An 18,129-nucleotide genomic window follows, 5' to 3' on the forward strand; every position below is an offset into this window, starting at 1 on the left:
AAATTTTAATCAAAAAAAAATATCAATTATTAAAAACACATTTGAGTTTCTTTAAAATTTATTTACATACGTTAAAAGATGATAAATCAAACTCAGTGGCAGGAACGGGGTTGGGCAGCCCCATTCGTTAAGAGCCAGCCTAAACTCCATTCGCCACTAGTTACATCAGGAATTCACGGCTCACTAAAGCCCCGTTACAATGTTATAACTAAACAATTAAATAAATATATTTTTAAAACATTAAAAAAGCTGGATATTGGGATAAAATAAAATTCTTTTTAATAATTCTTTTCATAAAACCCATGCTAATTAAAATATATACCGTATTAAGCTTGATAATTTTCTTTTTAAAATATTAGTCATTTGAGATGAATTAAAAAAATATGTAGTCTTAAGGGTTTACAATACCGGGATTCCGGACGATTTTTGTCCGGTATTGAAATCCGGTATTACATTAGTTGGTGAAAATTGAATTTATGCACAATATAAATCCAATTAAAATAATAATTTTTTTTACGATATATAAAGAATTTCATTGTATTAATATCTAATCAGGAACATTTATTACGCAAACGGAGCCGAGTATGGCACCATCGAGAAGCGGCGGTGCCAGCAATACAAATATATTGTTCATGTTTTACGTCTATTGCCCAATAAACAGGTCTTGTTTATATAAATGTATTAATGAGTTTTAGTGTTTATAAGTAAAAATTGAAAGATTAATTGTTTATGTTTTTAAGAGCATACTTTAATAAACAAGACGCAAGTTATTAATATTATTACATAAAAACGTTCAATTTAATTATAATTATTGCTTCTTTAATTATATAATACCATACTAGCCGAACGACATGAAAAATGTAACAGAATTCAATATTGAATTTCATATATTATTTGTTAACAAGTCAATATAGGTGAGTAATAACTGAAGTGAGTAATAATATAACTAGCCAATTTTTCTTATTAATAATACCGGTATTAAGATTTAAGTTCGGTATTGTAAGCCCTAGTAGTCGTGACTAATGTCCACAATTAAGATTTACTTTTATCAAACAGTGATTTAAGCTGATCAAGTAAAAATAGTTAAAATAATAAATAATATAAGTTCGATTACATTTATTTAGTGTAAAACATGCACAGATTTATGACTGTAAAATTCAATATAGTTTTTAAACGATTTTTTTTTATTTTTCATTTTAAAAATTACTCGATTATTTACTTTAAATGTTGTCTATATCTATTTAAACAAAAACAAAGATTTATTTTATTTAAAAGACTATGTGTTTTAACATATTAAAAGTAAGGTCAGGAGGTAATGGAGGCTTGCTATGGAAGTTCCATTCCATTCCTTCTCTGATCATTCTATCCGAAAACCTTTATTTTATACACATTTTTATAGCTAATGTTACTACGACTCTTGTAGACGCGGACTTTATAAAAGGAGATAGTCGCGGCGGTAGAGTCATGATGCCCCCAATGACGTAATCGTTTCATTAACTAACTTCGTCACTAAAATCGATTTGTGGGCTAGAGCTGACGCGCTCAAACGACTACTACATGTTACACGTAACATATATTCTCACATCAGATTATAGAAACACGCCCGACATGTAGCCTGAAAAAGCCAAAATCTTTTCATAAATAATCATTGCTAATTAAAATGCAAATATTATGTATTATATACTTCACTATTAACTTACTAAAACTTTAGAGATTTAAGAATAAAATGGTAATAACATGGCAAAATCTGGTTCATTGTTAATAATTTAGATTTAATTTTGTGAAACGGTAAATCCAGTAGGTGAACAATTTCAAAATATATAAAAAATAAGAAAAAAATAATTAAAATAATGCATTATACTTGATTCACTTTGTAAAACCTTAGTCGTTTAAAAATGAGATGGGGTAAACTGGCAAAGTCTAGAACTTTGTCCTTAATTTGGATGTAATTTTGACAAACTGTAACATGAACGGTAGGTGATAAATTTCATTGTATATAGAAAAAAAAAAAGAAACAAATAATTGAAATAACAATTTGAATAACTTATACTCGATTCCCTCTGTAAAACTTTAGTCATTTAAAAATGAGATGGTTTTAACTGGCGCAAAGTCTAGATCATTGTCCTTAATTTGGATGTCATTTTGACAAACTGTAACATGAACGGCTGGTGAACGATTTCATAAATGAAAAAAAAAGAAACAAATAATTGAAATAACAATTTGAATAATGCATTATACTTGATTTTCTTTGTAAAACTTTAGTCAATTAAAAAATGAGATGGGATAAACTGGCCAAGCCTAGATCATTGTCCTTAATTTGGATATAATTTTAACAAACTGTAGCATAAACGGCAGGTGATCAATTTCATAATATATGAAAAAAATAAGAAACAAATAATTGAAATAACAATTAGAATAATTCATACACGATTCACTCTGTAAAACTTTAGTCAATTAAAAAATGAGATGGGATAAACTGGCCAAGCCTTGATCATTGTCTTTAAATTGGATGAAATTTTGACAAACGGTAACAAACGGCAGGTGATCAATTTCCTAATATATGAAAAAAAAGAAACAAATAATTGAAATAACAATTAGAATAATTTATACTCGATTCCCTCTGTTAAACTTTAGTCATTTAAAAATGAGATGGTTTTAACTGGTGCAAAGTCTAGATCATTGTCCTTAATTTGGATGTCATTTTGACAAACTGTAACATGAACGGCTGGTGAACAATTTCATAAAATATGAAAAAAAAAAAGAAACAAATGATTGAAATAACAATTTAACTAATGCATTATACTTGATTTTCTTTGTAAAACTTTAGTCAATTTAAAAATGTGATGGGATAAACGGGCCAAGCCTAGATCATTGTTCTTAAATTGGATGTAATTTTGACAAACGGTAACAAACGACAGGTGATCAATTTCATAATATATGAAAAAAAAGAAACAAATAATTGAAATAACAATTAGAATAATTTATACTCGATTCCCTCTGTAAAACTTTAGTCATTTAAAAATGAGATGGTATTAACTGGCGCAAAGTCTAGATCATTGTCCTTAAATTGGATATAATTTTGACAAACTGTAGCATAAACAACAGGTGATCAATTTTATAATATATGAAAAAAATAAGAAACAAATAATTGAAATAACAATTTGAATAATGCATTATACTTGATTTTCTTTGTAAAACTTTAGTCAATTAAAAAATGAGAAAGGATAAACTGGCCATGCCTAGATCATTGTCTTTAATTTGGATGTAATTTTGACAAAAGGTAACATAAACAACAGGTGATCAATTTTATAATATATGAAAAAAATAAGAAACAAATAATTGAAATAACAATTAGAATAATTCATACACGATTACCTCTGTAAAACTTTAGTCATTTCAAAATGAGATGGTTTTAACTGACAAAGTCTAGATCATTGTCCCTAATTTAGATGTAATATTGATAAAACGTAACATAAACGGCAGGTGATCAATTTATAACATGTCAGAAAAATTGAATAATAAATAATTAAAATAATGTGTTATACTTGATTAAACACTTTCTAAAAAGTTCGTCATTTAAAAAAATTATGGTAAAAAGTCTAAAATCATTATAATAATTAAAATATTATTTCGACAAACAATAATTTTATCAGTAGGTGATAAATTCATAATATTTGAGAACATTAAAATAATAAATAAAGAAATAATATTTGATATATTGTACTGATTATTATTACTGATTATTCACCTTCTAAAACTTTAGTCATTTCAAATAGAGATGGTTTTTAAATATGACAAAGTCATAATAATTAAAGTTATCATTAAAATAGTAAATAAATAATATGATTATTAATTTTGATTGCGTTAAGTAATCTTGCGGGCTAGAATTTTAGCAATCCTTATTTTTTTACATGTTACACGTAACATATACATTCTCAAATCCGACGTCTCTTTAACAAAAGTAAACTGTCGAGTAGTTAAACGCACCCGAGCCGACCGGGCCTGACTTCGTTGTCATCTGTGCACAGGTTACAAAACCGATCACCACCCTTACCGATAATGTTGGGAAAATACGAAGGGATCTATTGTATTTCAATTTCTGTGTGAATAGATATATATATATTTGGAAACGCTAGTGCTGACGCACTCTCTATTGTAGTGTATTAGTATAAATATACACAGTAAAACTTTATGGGGGGCGCAGGCCCAGGGGCCGGCGGTGGTTTCCTGCGTCAGTCCTCGCTACAAGAGTCTTCGTTGTCAGCCTCCCTAATGTTAGTGAAGAATGACGTCAGAGCCTTCAGCATTACGGCTGTGAACAAATTGAAGTTGTAAATAAAAAATAATACTAAATATTTTTCTGAATTATGATAATAAATAATTGTATAAACACACCTTTTCCTTCGGGCTCTTTCTCTGTTGTCTCCCATGCAATGAAACCTTCTACAGAGATTATGTATTGTTCATGTAAATACTGGAATATGTCCAATGTCAACCCTGAAATATTTATAACAAAATTGATTTCAAAAAACTTAATATACAGATGGTTATAGTTTTCAATTATAATTTATGATAAATGTGCAGCAATGGCTAACTTAATGTTTTATTAGGAATTTTTTACAAGTTACCTCAAAGTGGTGCAGAGAACTAATAGGCAGGTAAATAAAAATGCACATAGATGTGCATGGTAAATTCTATACTTATTTATTACTTATAAACACTTTAAAAGGAGAATTGTAGTTCTCCCCATATACAATTATTAATTAGAGAAAAGATGCGATTCTTCTACCAATAAGTCTTCACTCTCTTTTTTGAACATAGGACAATTTGCTCATGTGAAAAGATAAAAATCTATGACAATAGACCTCCCCCAAGGACTGCACCATGACTGGTCTATCGCTGGCCGTATCCAGTGACCGAATCCCCGCACTCTTTTACTTTAGACGAGCAATTCTTCGTGGGACGTCGGCGACCATGGTTCATCTTATAATAAACGTTGTTACCTTCTTAAAATTAACGTATGTTAATGCAATAAAGTACCTTGCGGATGCTCTAACTTATGTACGAGACGTTGCACGGCGAGAAGGCAGCTGAGCTCACAGCGGGCGGCCAGCTCGTGCAATAGCCGAGCGTACTTGTGCATACGCTCGCGGGAGAGGTGCCACGCGCCGTCACCGCCCAGCAGCGCATGTGAACACACCGCTTGCATCAGTGCCCGCGTGAACCACTCGTCACTGCATGACTCCCCTACATTATCCTGTTGTGCAAGTGTCATCAAATTATTCATAACATCAACACATTTTGTTGTTAAAAAAAAAACATAATTTAAAAGGGAGTTTAGTACCTGTATCCAGCCCCGCACACATTCGCAGGTTTCGTCAGAGTTCATGAGCTGCAGCAGTTTGCTTTGCACCTCAGCAGGAGTTAGTATCTTTTTTGTTTCTTCACAAACTTTTACGCCCTCGAGAAACTCGTATTTGTTATCTTCTATCCATTTTGGAACCTGAATTAAAAATTATTAACCTATTTTTCCCTATATGACTACTACTAGATATAGGTTAAATTATTTTTCAATCAATTGAATGTAGTAGGTAGTAGATTTAAAAAGAGCACACAAGGTGTCCTGTTTTCAGTAGACTAGTATTGCCAAGGAACATTTATTTAAATCTAATACTACCGAGCAAATATGTTTTAATAGAATTGTAGAACAATTACACTTTTAAACTGGAGCATTTTTAAAAAAGAAACTGTGATGGCAGTAAATTGTTAATCAATGTCGATCACGGTAAAAACAAACCTATTATTAATGCTTTCTTAGATATTATAGTAGTAATATGAGTTATACACGATCGTTACAATTCCTTTAAAACACCGCTTTCTCCTAAAATATAAATTTATCGTTACTAACATGATCCTCGTTCATCCATTGTTTTAACTCCAGTCCTGATTCTTGCCATTTACTTTTTACAAATGAAGGTCCCATACTTTCCTTAAGATCATTTATCACAGCCTTAAGGAATAATTGTCCATGATTTGCCGATACAACTGTCTTCTCGCAAAGCCTAAATGTTTGAGGAAAAGTTATAAGCTGGAAAAAAAATTTATTAACATTACTTATTTTTTACTTACAAAACTGGAAACATCCGTAATTAAAAAAAAAACATCTTTGCCATTATGCTGGATAGGTAACTTTTAATTAACTGCTTATACACTACTGGTTTAATATATTTGTTTATTAAAATTTGTTTTTTCTTATCTATACTTTATACTTACTTTCTTCTCAATTAGTGGAGTTACAAACTTTGCTAAATAGGCATACAACATGGGTATATCAATGTATAGGTCAGGTGCAAACTCGAAGATCTCTGCCAGTCCCGCAAGAACATTGTCTGCCGAGATTGTGTTTGTGGTAACCAAATGGACCACAGTTTTGGCAACTGTGTCAATCTCTTTTGGTGATCTGGTAATATAAAAAAGGTTTTGAATTAATCACAAGATCTTCACTTTTGATGATGCTATAACTCCTTACTGTTAATAAATAAATGTGTTGAAACTTCAAAGTAATGGTTGTCGGTTAAACCTGTTAACATTACCATATGAATTAAAGCATGGAAATCACGAAAACAATTATTCAAACAGCTAATATTAATATAAAGGCAGCAAATATAAATTAATAGCAATTGTGAACACAAAGATAATTCTTATTAACTTTCTAAATTAATGACTATATTTTTATTATACTAATTTAAATTAATCTTCCAAAAACGTAACTTACTTTTCAAGTGCTATATTCACAATCTCTGTAACGACAGCAGCGTGATACTGCAAAGGAAACAGTTGACGCACATCCGCGACCACCTCATCATTGTCCGGATTAATGAGGCTAAGTTCAATCATCGACTTAACTGATTTCTTCTTGGCTTCCGGCAAGGGCTCTGCAGGTAGCACCACAGGCGGTGGAGGTTCTACCGCGGCTTGACTACTAGGCGTGGTACGAGGTGGTGCCTCGCTGGTTGAACCAGATTTACTTCCGGTATCTGTGTTAGGAAAGCAAGTTACGAATTTTTCCCGGTGTTTTAATTGTTTTATAATAGCTATTTAGACTAATGCTATATAAATCTTTTGAGGATAAGATATTAACTATTTAATAAAAGCAATATGAAATAATAACATTATCTACTTACTAAACTCTTTTGTGTTAAATGTCGACCTCTCTATTGAAGCACCCTTAGCGTAACTCGGCGCCAAATCTGGACTTGCTAGACATAGTGACAAACAATACTTCATTAGCATCATAAAATTGTAACATTAATGCTAAATAAATAGTAAAGATAAATACAAATGAATTATAAAGTTAAAAATTTACTAAGTTTTCAGTGTATCATTCATTTACTTTTAATTGAGAATATAGGGAAATTGTTAGAACCACCTGTGCAGCAATCATGTAATGGGACTTAAAATACATTTAGCAGGACTTAGTTTTTACTGATCATGTATAAACTTGTCTGTGAATAGTGACTATAGTAGTAGTTCATTCGGTCTTCTGTCAATAATTTGCCAAAAACCGCTTCTCAGAAAGTGTCGTAGCTCAGAAGATGCTAATTAATATACTCGACAGATAATACTAGTTTCAGTGCTGGATGAGTATTCACTGTTAAGGTAATGCACTCCAGTAGTAAAAAATATGCACATTAATACTTACATTGACTTATATATAGATTTCATGTTTAAGAAATCAAACAATTTAAATAATGTATTATTTTAAAAGTCAATTGTGAAAAAAGTGTATTATTTTAAATTTTGAGTAATAAATGAGTAGACAAAGTAGAACTAGGACAAGAATTATACTATTACAATATAATTAGTAATATTTTTTGTCAGGAAACAATAAACAAACCTTTTTAATTAAGTTATCAAACGTGTTGTAACCTTGTAACGCGTGAACGTATGTTCATAATGAAACTGTCATTTTAAGAGACAGATTAGTTAAGAGATCTTTTAAGTCTCCAAAACGCAAGTCATAAGTTCTTTGAAAATGTTGACGGGTAAAATGTTAGTTATCCTAGATTACAATAAAATATTGTTTTTTACATAAAGGAAAAAAGTAAAAAGGAAATTTGCAAAAATTAAAAATATTAACCTCTGAGTAATGTGGGATCGACTGGCGAGTTCTCCAACATGCTGTATTTATTCTTAGTAAGACTAATCATTGAATTACTGCTAGCTTGCACAGTGTTCTTCATTCCCGAACCATAGTTCCATGTAGTATGCTGTGGTGCAAGTTTTACATTGCTGAGGTTCTGAAATATGAGTTTTAGATAACAAACATGGTTTACACACATACATGCAGATCATTAATATTAATAAATCAACAGATTTATTGTAATCATCTCATAGTCACAAAGTTTTTTAAAGTGTTCTTAGTAATATTTGTAAATCATGTCAATCAAAACAATGCAAAGTGAATAGTAACCTTTTGTGTGACAGCTTTAAGTTTCGACATGTCAACAGTGTAGTTTGTACGCGGTGAAGCTTTCCAGTTGTTGTCCATGTAGTTATTTCCTTGCCGACGTCCTTCTCCGCCACGTTTACCACGACCGCCATCTTCACGTCGACCATACCCTCCCATTGGGGCAGCATTCATCAGCTGATGAACATACATTTATTTTAAAAATTTAGACCATAAAAGACAGATGGAATTAAATGCAAATAATTACACAAATGGTTATAATGTTACCTCAATATGCCGTTGCTGCTGATCAGCCTCCTTCTGTATCTGATCCATCATCTTGGGCTGCGAGTCTACTACGCTCTTAACGACCCAACGCCTCTGGCGCAGTTCAATAACATCTTTTATCATAAAACGCACTCGACTACTGATCTTGTTTGATTTCTTTTCCACAATTTCTTGCATTCTTTTGAATACAACCTCGAGTTGCTCCTTAACCTCACTTTCCACCTAGGCATAGAAAAAATAAATAAATGATGTACCTAGTAGGTCCATAAATATTGCATATATTTGTTATGGTTTCGTAAATTACAATGAGGCTACTCAAGTACATTTCTGTGACAAAAAGAGGTAAAAATCAGAACCAAAAATTACGTAAAAATTAAGACGTGGGTTTCGAAGTTATTATGAAAGTCCTGTTTTTCTCTTATGATGGTGGCCATAGGAATTCCAGCAAGACTGCTACGGCACAAAAGGCTAAGACTACTCAAGCTTGGTTTAAACATCCCAAAATTCACTTTATAAGACATGAAAATTTGCTCTTATCCAATCCATACCTTATTATTTCGAGCTATGGCTTAAATTTACAAAATATAGCTGGTTTTTAAGGATAGTGTGTGCAAGATGAAAATGTGGAGTCTGAAGTTATCCTTGAAAAGAATAGTCACCGAAATAGTCAGAAACAATTAAGCTGTATACAGCAATGTTGAGTAGCCCTACAGAGTAATGTGTCAAAAATAGAGGCAAATGTTTTGGATAAATTTAAAATTGTTTAATACCTGCTCCCCAATGGTGGTAAGCAATTTACAGAGACATTCTAGCTTCTCTTCTTCAAGTTTATCCACAAGGTAATTCATACAATACACCATGATCTTCGAAGTCAACATTTTCAATTTGTATAATTCACCTGCAAAGAGGAAAACTACTTTGTTAATTTGCAACTTTTACCTAAGAATCATCGCATTATTCAATACTATATAAAAATTTAAAATAAACCAGGAATAACAGATTGTTCGCATAGTGTAAATAACTTAAAATTAGCAAATTTATTATATGGTTTGAACTCGCAAGCAACATCTTGTAGCAACACAGTATTTATACTAATACTCGTACAGTTAGTCCCTTAAAATATGTACCATATTATTACAGAAATAAAAAAATATGCATAATACATACTGCAAACAAGAACAAATTCATACAATTGTTTTGGATCATAATTCGCACATAGCTTCGCATTTTAGGGCACACAATGGTATAATCATCTAATGGTTATCTAAATACCTAATGTGATTTTTTTTAAGTTTTAATTATATAAGTGCTTAAAAAATCCTGCTTGACTTTACATTAATTAATATTTTAAATCATTGCCATATATACCCAGCTTATTTTTTGGATGGCACCAAAAGTTAATTTAGGGGAAATCTAAATATCTATTTGAATAATGATGATAAACATTAATAGAATTCTGTGCAGTTTGATATTAAATGTTATCAGTAGAAAATATTACAATAAGCAATATTTCACGTACATAATGTAATCAGGTATGTTGCTCATAAAAGTAAATACATTTGGAGATACTGTGCAATTTTTTTCCTAATTTAATTACATTCAATTTTCCTATTAAATATTGATTCCTTAAGAAATTTAAATTCTCACTTGAGGTACTACAGGTATAGAATTATTAAACTGATCGTATTTATTATTAGATTGTTATCTCAATATCAATAACAAAGCATATAATAGAGGTTTATTTCAATTAGCTACGCCAAGCTGAATTTTTACCACAAAATTACAATCACTTTCACCATAACAGGTTTATTTTTTTTTGTTGTAAAGAAATGCAAAACATGCACTAACTATGTGCATTATTAACAATTCGCAAAAATAATCACAAACGGAAAATTATCGCCGCGCAGGATGAGTAAATGCTCACATGAAATGAATACACTTCATATAATGTCTGTGCTTGAAATATAAAGAACTAAAATTTTAATATATTAATAATATGAAGCTAGAGCTGGGGCTAGTATTGTCATGACATGGAAACTATGTAACATGCATGGTTCTCCAGGCAAGCAATATAAATCATTTAAACTTTGAAATAGATAAGTCTAAGCAGACAGGAGACACTGCAGGACAATGACTGTACTCACCGATGAATCTGACATTTCCAACAGATTTCATTCTAACCTTTCTATTTTCTTCTTCTAGAAGCGATTGTAATTCCTTCTTTTTGACCTGAAATGACATGGTAGTATAAAATTTTAAGAAAATAAATAAGCCCTTTCAGTTAGATGTGCAAAGAAAATTATTTAATATAGGGAATGTAAAAGTGCAGGAACAAGTGGACCATACATTTAATATCCAATGAGATAGATATGGATAGGGCAATGGAACTTCTAATAACATTCTGACACATAACAAACATGCACCAGGTATCAATAAGCCAAACAAATCCTTTAAAATATCATATGACAACTGTATACATAACATTCAAGAAATAAAATTTTTGAACTTACTGGGTCAGTACATTCATACACCTCTTTCTCCAATTTTAGTATATTTTCATCAACTTTCTCAGTGACAAATTGATTCTGGCATTTACTGATGATAAGCGCCCGGAAATTAACATACTGATCTGAAGGTGCATTATCAGCAGGTACCTGTTAATCAAAACTTATTACATATCAAGCTCTCAATAGAAATTATAATAATCATATATATATTTTTATTTAACCTTAATTGTGGTGAGTTTATTGCACATATTGGCATAAGCCTCAGAGAAGTTAGGCTCATCTATGGCTTTCTGGAATACTAAATCAATAATGCCTTGTAATCGACTTTGATTGTTGATTTCTAAGGTTTTGACTTTCTCCATGAGGGTATCAAACTTCTGCGGGGTCAATTTGTTGAGTATACCTCTGAATTTCTTGTATAATTCCTACAAAATAATATGAAATAAACCAATCAAAAATCACATATTTATAATTCTGAAAGTCAATACTAATATTATATTAATGAAAATTACTTCATTAAAAAAAAAGACACATACATTACAAAAGTTTATAGTTGGAAATCCCAGCTACATACAACAACATCTTTTTACATTATTGGAGGTAGCTCAAAGCTTGTTTATATTTATTTAAAAGAAAATTATTAGAAAATCAAGAGCATGATGAAATTGGAAACATCAATCTTATTGTTTAATTATACAGAAACTATTTTTCCCAGAGATTTCTTTCTATGTAACATTGGTGCATAAAGAGTAAAATCTACCTGAGTCTTAAAATCTTCCTCACTCAAGTTGGCATTCTTCAACCTAGTTGGTTTCCAAGCATCTTTAGTTTGATTGAGCTTTACTTCTTCTCGAGTAAGTGATAGACGTATTACAGCTTTGTGTGAACTGTTACCACTGGGTGAAGGAGAGAGCTTCATGCTTCCTTTACCTAGGAATAATATCATACATATTTTAAAATAAATAATAATTGACATACCGATTAAAAAGAAATTGTAAAAGCTAATTATACCACTATTAGCCATATTTCTTCCATCCTTCTTGGGTTCACGGGGAGTATTACCTCTTGAACTAACACCAGTGCTTTTAGCGAAGTTAGGGAACAATGAATCATTTACAGGTCTTGTAATAGGGCTGAATGGTTGTGGCTCTTGATGTGGCATACTCTACAACGAAAATTTTAAATAGCATTAAATTACAGTCACCAGGTAAAAACAAAAAAGATCAATATTATAATATTCATTACATAATCTCAAAACTTAAAGCTTTCAAGGTAATCTTGTATGATTATTCTTACCCTTATAACATTGCAAACTTCTAATAATGGTGCATTAGGCTTGCTCTTAGATAGTGGATCATCCTTCATTTGCTTCAACAAACTAATATCATAACACTTCTTGCCAGACTTGTTCATCGGTGACCATTGATCTGAGAGCAGAATTTAATGTTCAATATAGGCTGGCCTTTTTTAAAATATGTAAGAAATTGATTTGAACCAAAAATTCATTCAAAACAAAAACGGATCATTTATCAGACAAGGTAATATGTAGACATAAGATGACCTTACAAAAAAATACTCTTACCATCACTATATTTGTATTTAGGTACAAAGATGGCAGGGATAGGTGATGCAGGCTCCACCTTGATTATGGCCGGTGCTTTCTCCATTAATTCATCAGTCTTAGACAGGATTTCTTCCTGTTCATTACTTACTTTATCAGTCTCATCTTTACCATTTTCATGTAAATTGGTTTCCTTAGCACTTGCTTCATTATTTGTTACTTTATTGCCAGATTTCTTATTACTCTTAGGGTTCTTCATTACCTTTTCATTCTTGTTGATATCTTCTTTAACAGTCTCATCTTTTATTTGTTTTACTTCAGGTGCATTTCCATTTGCATTGTCAGGATCTAATATTACAAATTAATGGAGATAAATGTATTAGCATTACTATTATATGGTTGTAATTAATATACATCATTACCAAATAATTTTTATTGACATACTAATATAGGAACATTTACCAATCTTTATAACAGAAATAAAACTTTAAACTATAATTATATCTATTGAAATGCACATAAACTACTATAAAAATACAGTAAATGTAGATTCTTTTTTGTACATTAGACTAAGTTCATATTCTATGCTCAAATATTGAAGAGTATAGTTTTATACATATTAGGATGGCTAAGATAATAGGAGATGGTCTTTTACTTAACTGTCACAAACATTTAATGTTGAAACAACTTAACTCATCAATCAGATTAAGCAGAATTCATATTGTGAAAAGCAAAAAGAAATATCATTAAACAAACCTGTGGTTTTAAAGTTAAGGTTAAAATCTTTCATTTTAGAATCGGGATCTACTCTTGTACAACTTGTTATACTTTGAGTTAACTTTGCTTGAGCTTGAATTGCACTTGAAGCCTCTTTACCATCACTGTATGTATCAGGTATGGCAGTAGATTCTTTAGCAACCTTTTCAATACTTGCAGAAAGTAGTTCTGTGGCACTTGGAGCAGATGTGTCAGAAGATGTAGGCGGATCGTTATTGTTTAGTATTTCTATTTTAGTTAAAGGCGTATTAACAAGTAATTCCGTCAGTGGTGGCTTATTTACTATTGGTGTTTTTGTTTCGACTGTGAATGCTTGATTTATTTGACTAGTTGCAGGGTTGATAATCTCTGGTATACTATCAACTGAACTCACTGGAAAAAGATATATTAATGTATATACAGTTATAACATACAGTTGCATAAACCACTTGACACATGACAGTATTTTTGTGTAAGAAAAATTGACAAATTTTTCATTACTTAATACAACCTCTCTTTACATGTCCATTATGTTAACTATTACAATTTATATTATTATCTTGCAATTAATATATTTCGACACCATCAAAAATCGACAAGTATCTAATAGATAATAACATTTAAAACAATTGCCTCAAGACAATGTATATTTAGAATAGAATTGTAAATTATTAAATTTTGAAAATTAGGTGATTGGTTGCAGTTCCAAGGTCTTCCTTAACCCTAGAATCTGTGAATGACATGGATAGCTGTCGCGAAGCACAGGCTTGCGTACGTGAGGACGTGTCCAACAACAACAAATTTATAGAGGCTCACTTCATTTAGCAGTGAAAGTTTTACCCCAGCTGATAAGCAATGGACAGTGGCAATTATTCCTCGACGTCTTTTTTCTTGCGCCGTTGGCGTGTATAGGTGAGTGTTCCTAGATAATGTGTTTGGGTCACCTATAAAACTGGACTATCCATGAATGTACTCAGAGCTAGTAGAGGGAAGTGGATGCACTTCAAAGAGCGCTGCTCGTGGAGGTATAAAAATAGAATCATTGTCCCAGAATGTTTTCTGTGGTCAGGAGGCGTTTGGAGATGGAGCCGGTGGCGACACCAGGTATGTAAATGCAGGTGTCTTCTGTAAATTCGACGATCTTTACATCCTTAACGCATGAGAAGTCGTTATAGAACCGACCCGTAGACCGATCTTTGGACCAAGGTAGCCCGGACCGGGCGTGGTCGGGAGCACACTCCCCTAATGATACTATAAAATGTTCTGTCGCGCGGAAAGTCTCGTATAGGTATAAGAGACGGTCCGAGATAACACAATTGCAGAGCTTGTTAACAAGGTCCCTAATGCCAGGCAATGAACATTTTAGCGAGTGTGTGCTCGATTAGTGATATGTACATATTTTATCACATTACATAAGTATTGCGTCATCCAATTACATTACATATATATTGAATTTAATTGTTGAACACGCAAAGAAATTTCATGTGGAATTAGTCAACGGAATTTTTGCGTAGCAAACCAAAAAAAAATATGCATAGACGACAAACAAATATTGAAGGACACATGTATCATGTCAGATCGGGTTTTCCTGAAAAAAAAAGGGCTACTGAGAGTAGTACCTTAAATATCAATTTCTAGTTATTTCGTAAGTTATTGCGATGTGAGAATATTTTATCCGGCCCATATTAATCGCATTAAAAAACTTAGCTATTCCCAAAAAAATATTTTTTTAATTGTTTTCTTTAATGCGGTACCTGTTGTGCTCGGCGTAAAACAGGTTCGAATCTACAATTTAATACGAGTTTTTTTTAACTAAAATGAACCACTACAGCTGTTATGTATTTGTTTTAAAGGAAGATTAAAGGTTTTTATTTCTTACTAAATAAACCACGTATGGTTTTTTTTTTGGTCTGAATGTACATTCTTACGTTATTTATTAATAACGCTTTAAAAATTTCGTTAGTTTAAGAAAACAGCGTGGAAGGCGAAAAGGACGACATCGTTTACGTAACTTGGTTCGAGAACTCCCATGGTAACCTCGGGCCGTTAAATCACTAACAACGTTACCGGATTAGGAGGCCGCCGTGCTTCATCACTCAGGCAAGACTCGGGCTCTATAGAATAACCTGGTTCAAGGGCCCCCGAAACGGACCCTCAGTATGGACTTTCGCTCAATATACGCTTGACATTTCGACCCAAGATCGCCCGAATGGACTTAACTTCGGTGGCTAATGCGTGGCTAACAATACTACCAATTCCGAAAAGTGAGCGCGAGGAGAAGTAGCAGTAGAAATTTCAGTAATACTTCCGTGTACGATGATCAGAGGGCCAAATTCCGTAAATGTTTTCAACTGTCCTCGGCAACAAAGACGGCTTGATAAACTTCGAAAAGTTTCTCGGCCTTAAAACGGCACGATGTATGAAAGTTTTCGCAGGAATTGCATTATAGGTGGCAGCACCAACAATTAACGAATTCGGAACATGAATGCATTGTAGGTTAGAAGTAGGTAAGACTTTGGAAACACCTTTCACTTCAAAAATCCTTACGATATATGTATCCTTATATGGTTAGAATTAATAATAACTATACACAATATTTTACTTAAACAGCAATCTAATTGAACACTATTTTATTTAAAAAAAAAACTTTACAAAAAACTTCTCAAACAAAAATGTAGTAACTCTAAATATCGGTTGTAATGTTACAATCAAAATTCTTTTTTTAAAATTGCAGAGAACGAACAATGAGTTTATTTAATAAACGTAGTTATTGTGAATGAAAGTATTTTAAGTCTAGAAACCGACTGTCAAAATGAAGGTCACATGCCAGCCGTGCAATAAAGGGAAATCGATTGATGAATTAATTAGGTAAGAGATAAGGAATTAAGGAGCAAGAAGGTTATTGGCAATAGGGTTGTAAGAATGGTATAACGACAGGTCTATGGAATCAAAATTGTAACTAAATATAAAACTTAAAGGGAAAAAAATGCATACCAAATTAATCACATCACTATTCGCCTTGAGGAAAAAAAAAACTTTCGTTTGATTTTAAATACTCGTATTACTTTTTCTGAAGCAAGTTCGCAGTCTAAAAATAGCGTCATGAGTTATTTCCACGTGGGAGTTCCGTGCTTCACGACACCAGGATGTATATTTAAAATGTAGAGTAATATTAAGTATAAAACAATCTTCAAATCAATATGATTCTTCTTAAAATTCACGCTTTTGACTGGATATCTTGTAATCTTGAGACAATATGGTAAAGCAAGTATAAGCATGCAAAAGGTCACTCAAGGATTGAATATGTCTGACTTTTAACACTCGTTTCACTTGTGTCACATTACTTATTTATTACACTTAATTTGTTAAAATTTAAAATGGCAAAAGATAATTCATTTCATTGTATAAATATAAAATTGCTTGGTTAAAATTGGAGTTAAAATTTTAAAAGGGTAAAAACTCGGCCACGCTCTTATTGCATGTGAAGGAAAGCCGCCATGTTGGATCGTTTCATGCGGACGGGCGACCTAGTAAAACTAGTGTTGTGCGCAAGTACACGAGAAATCGATCGATGTCTCTACAACCGATTTTAACGATTATTTAAAATTTTAGAAATGATAATTTGATTATATAAATATTAAAAAAGGCTAAATGGTGGTTTATTATAATTAAAAATATTACGGTATTTTTAGCTATTTTGTAAAGCAAGTGATACATCGACTATGAACATATTTCTTGTTTCAGCGATAATAATTTGGATTATATTTAGGAACAGCACTATCACATTTGAATAGTTCAATTTATTCATTTTCACTGATTTTTGTCCGTGCGGCTCTTTGAAAAAATTCATGCAAATATATGGCATTGAAACCACAATACCCGTAATTTGCAAGTACAAAACGTATCAGCAGCTATATTGTATTTCATATCATTCGAATGTACATACAATGTCTCCGTACTTGTGCCATAAACAGAGATATGTATAGGTAGAAATGAAAATTTATGAAATCAATTCCTTCAACGTAACGTTACATGGAAAAATTGATCCGAATACGCGGCAAAAGATTGTTCAAATCAAGATGAAAAAATTCAAATGCGATATTCCTTTTTAATAGAAGCTACAACAGCGGATATCATTTTCTTCGGTCATTAACATCGTAAGTATAATTACTAGCATTACATCCACCACACCGATATACCACCAATGTTAACTAAACAAAACTATATATTCTTGCTTTTGTAACACTCCGAGCCGTCTAGGCTAAGCGCTCACAAAATATACTTAACAACAAACGAATTTTAATTGTCACGCTCCCACGCGAATCGACCATATAGAAAACAGTACATATGTTTCTATCTAATAAAGTAAACATAATTATCCAAATTCATAAACGTGTCACAGGTGCAGGTGCTTCAGAGTCCTTAAACAAAATGGCGGCTTGTGACCCTATAATCATGCGCGGCGATTTTATAGTATAAGTACTTAAGGTGACAAAAATGCAAAAGATCGCCGGGCCACGAATATGCGTATTTGAGTTTTGTCAGCCCCCTTAATATAGCGGCTCGCT

The 18,129-nt window shown here is 32.0% G+C and overlaps 1 protein-coding gene across 3 annotated transcripts in view; it reads right to left on the reverse strand.

The window, feature by feature from the left end:
* Positions 1-40: 40 nt before the first annotated feature.
* The window catches only part of LOC137920701 (eukaryotic translation initiation factor 4 gamma 3-like), a 48,595-nt gene continuing 30,506 nt past the window's right edge, over positions 41-18,129 (reverse strand). For 2 of the 3 annotated variants that reach the window (XM_068763896.1, XM_068763895.1), the window contains exons 11-30: positions 13,562-13,954; positions 12,827-13,153; positions 12,541-12,671; positions 12,256-12,409; positions 12,005-12,174; positions 11,466-11,669; positions 11,248-11,391; positions 10,882-10,966; positions 9,508-9,635; positions 8,738-8,959; positions 8,474-8,647; positions 8,141-8,300; positions 7,185-7,259; positions 6,776-7,037; positions 6,274-6,460; positions 5,909-6,088; positions 5,345-5,503; positions 5,041-5,257; positions 4,396-4,497; positions 41-4,312 (exon numbers count right to left, since the gene is read on the reverse strand). In XM_068763896.1, the coding sequence (XP_068619997.1) occupies positions 4,233-4,312; positions 4,396-4,497; positions 5,041-5,257; positions 5,345-5,503; positions 5,909-6,088; positions 6,274-6,460; positions 6,776-7,037; positions 7,185-7,259; positions 8,141-8,300; positions 8,474-8,647; positions 8,738-8,959; positions 9,508-9,635; positions 10,882-10,966; positions 11,248-11,391; positions 11,466-11,669; positions 12,005-12,174; positions 12,256-12,409; positions 12,541-12,671; positions 12,827-13,153; positions 13,562-13,954 (3,554 nt within the window). In that variant the 3' untranslated portion in view covers positions 41-4,232. The remainder of the gene's footprint in view (positions 4,313-4,395; positions 4,498-5,040; positions 5,258-5,344; positions 5,504-5,908; positions 6,089-6,273; positions 6,461-6,775; positions 7,038-7,184; positions 7,260-8,140; positions 8,301-8,473; positions 8,648-8,737; positions 8,960-9,507; positions 9,636-10,881; positions 10,967-11,247; positions 11,392-11,465; positions 11,670-12,004; positions 12,175-12,255; positions 12,410-12,540; positions 12,672-12,826; positions 13,154-13,561; positions 13,955-18,129) is intronic. The other variant, XM_068763897.1, reaches the window with a different exon arrangement.

The sequence above is a fragment of the Battus philenor genome, unplaced genomic scaffold (genome assembly GCF_028537555.1).
Source record: "Battus philenor isolate CCGP_79_NKW_IND1 unplaced genomic scaffold, ilBatPhil1.0.hap1 SCAF_1, whole genome shotgun sequence".
Classification (NCBI taxonomy): domain Eukaryota; kingdom Metazoa; phylum Arthropoda; class Insecta; order Lepidoptera; family Papilionidae; genus Battus; species Battus philenor.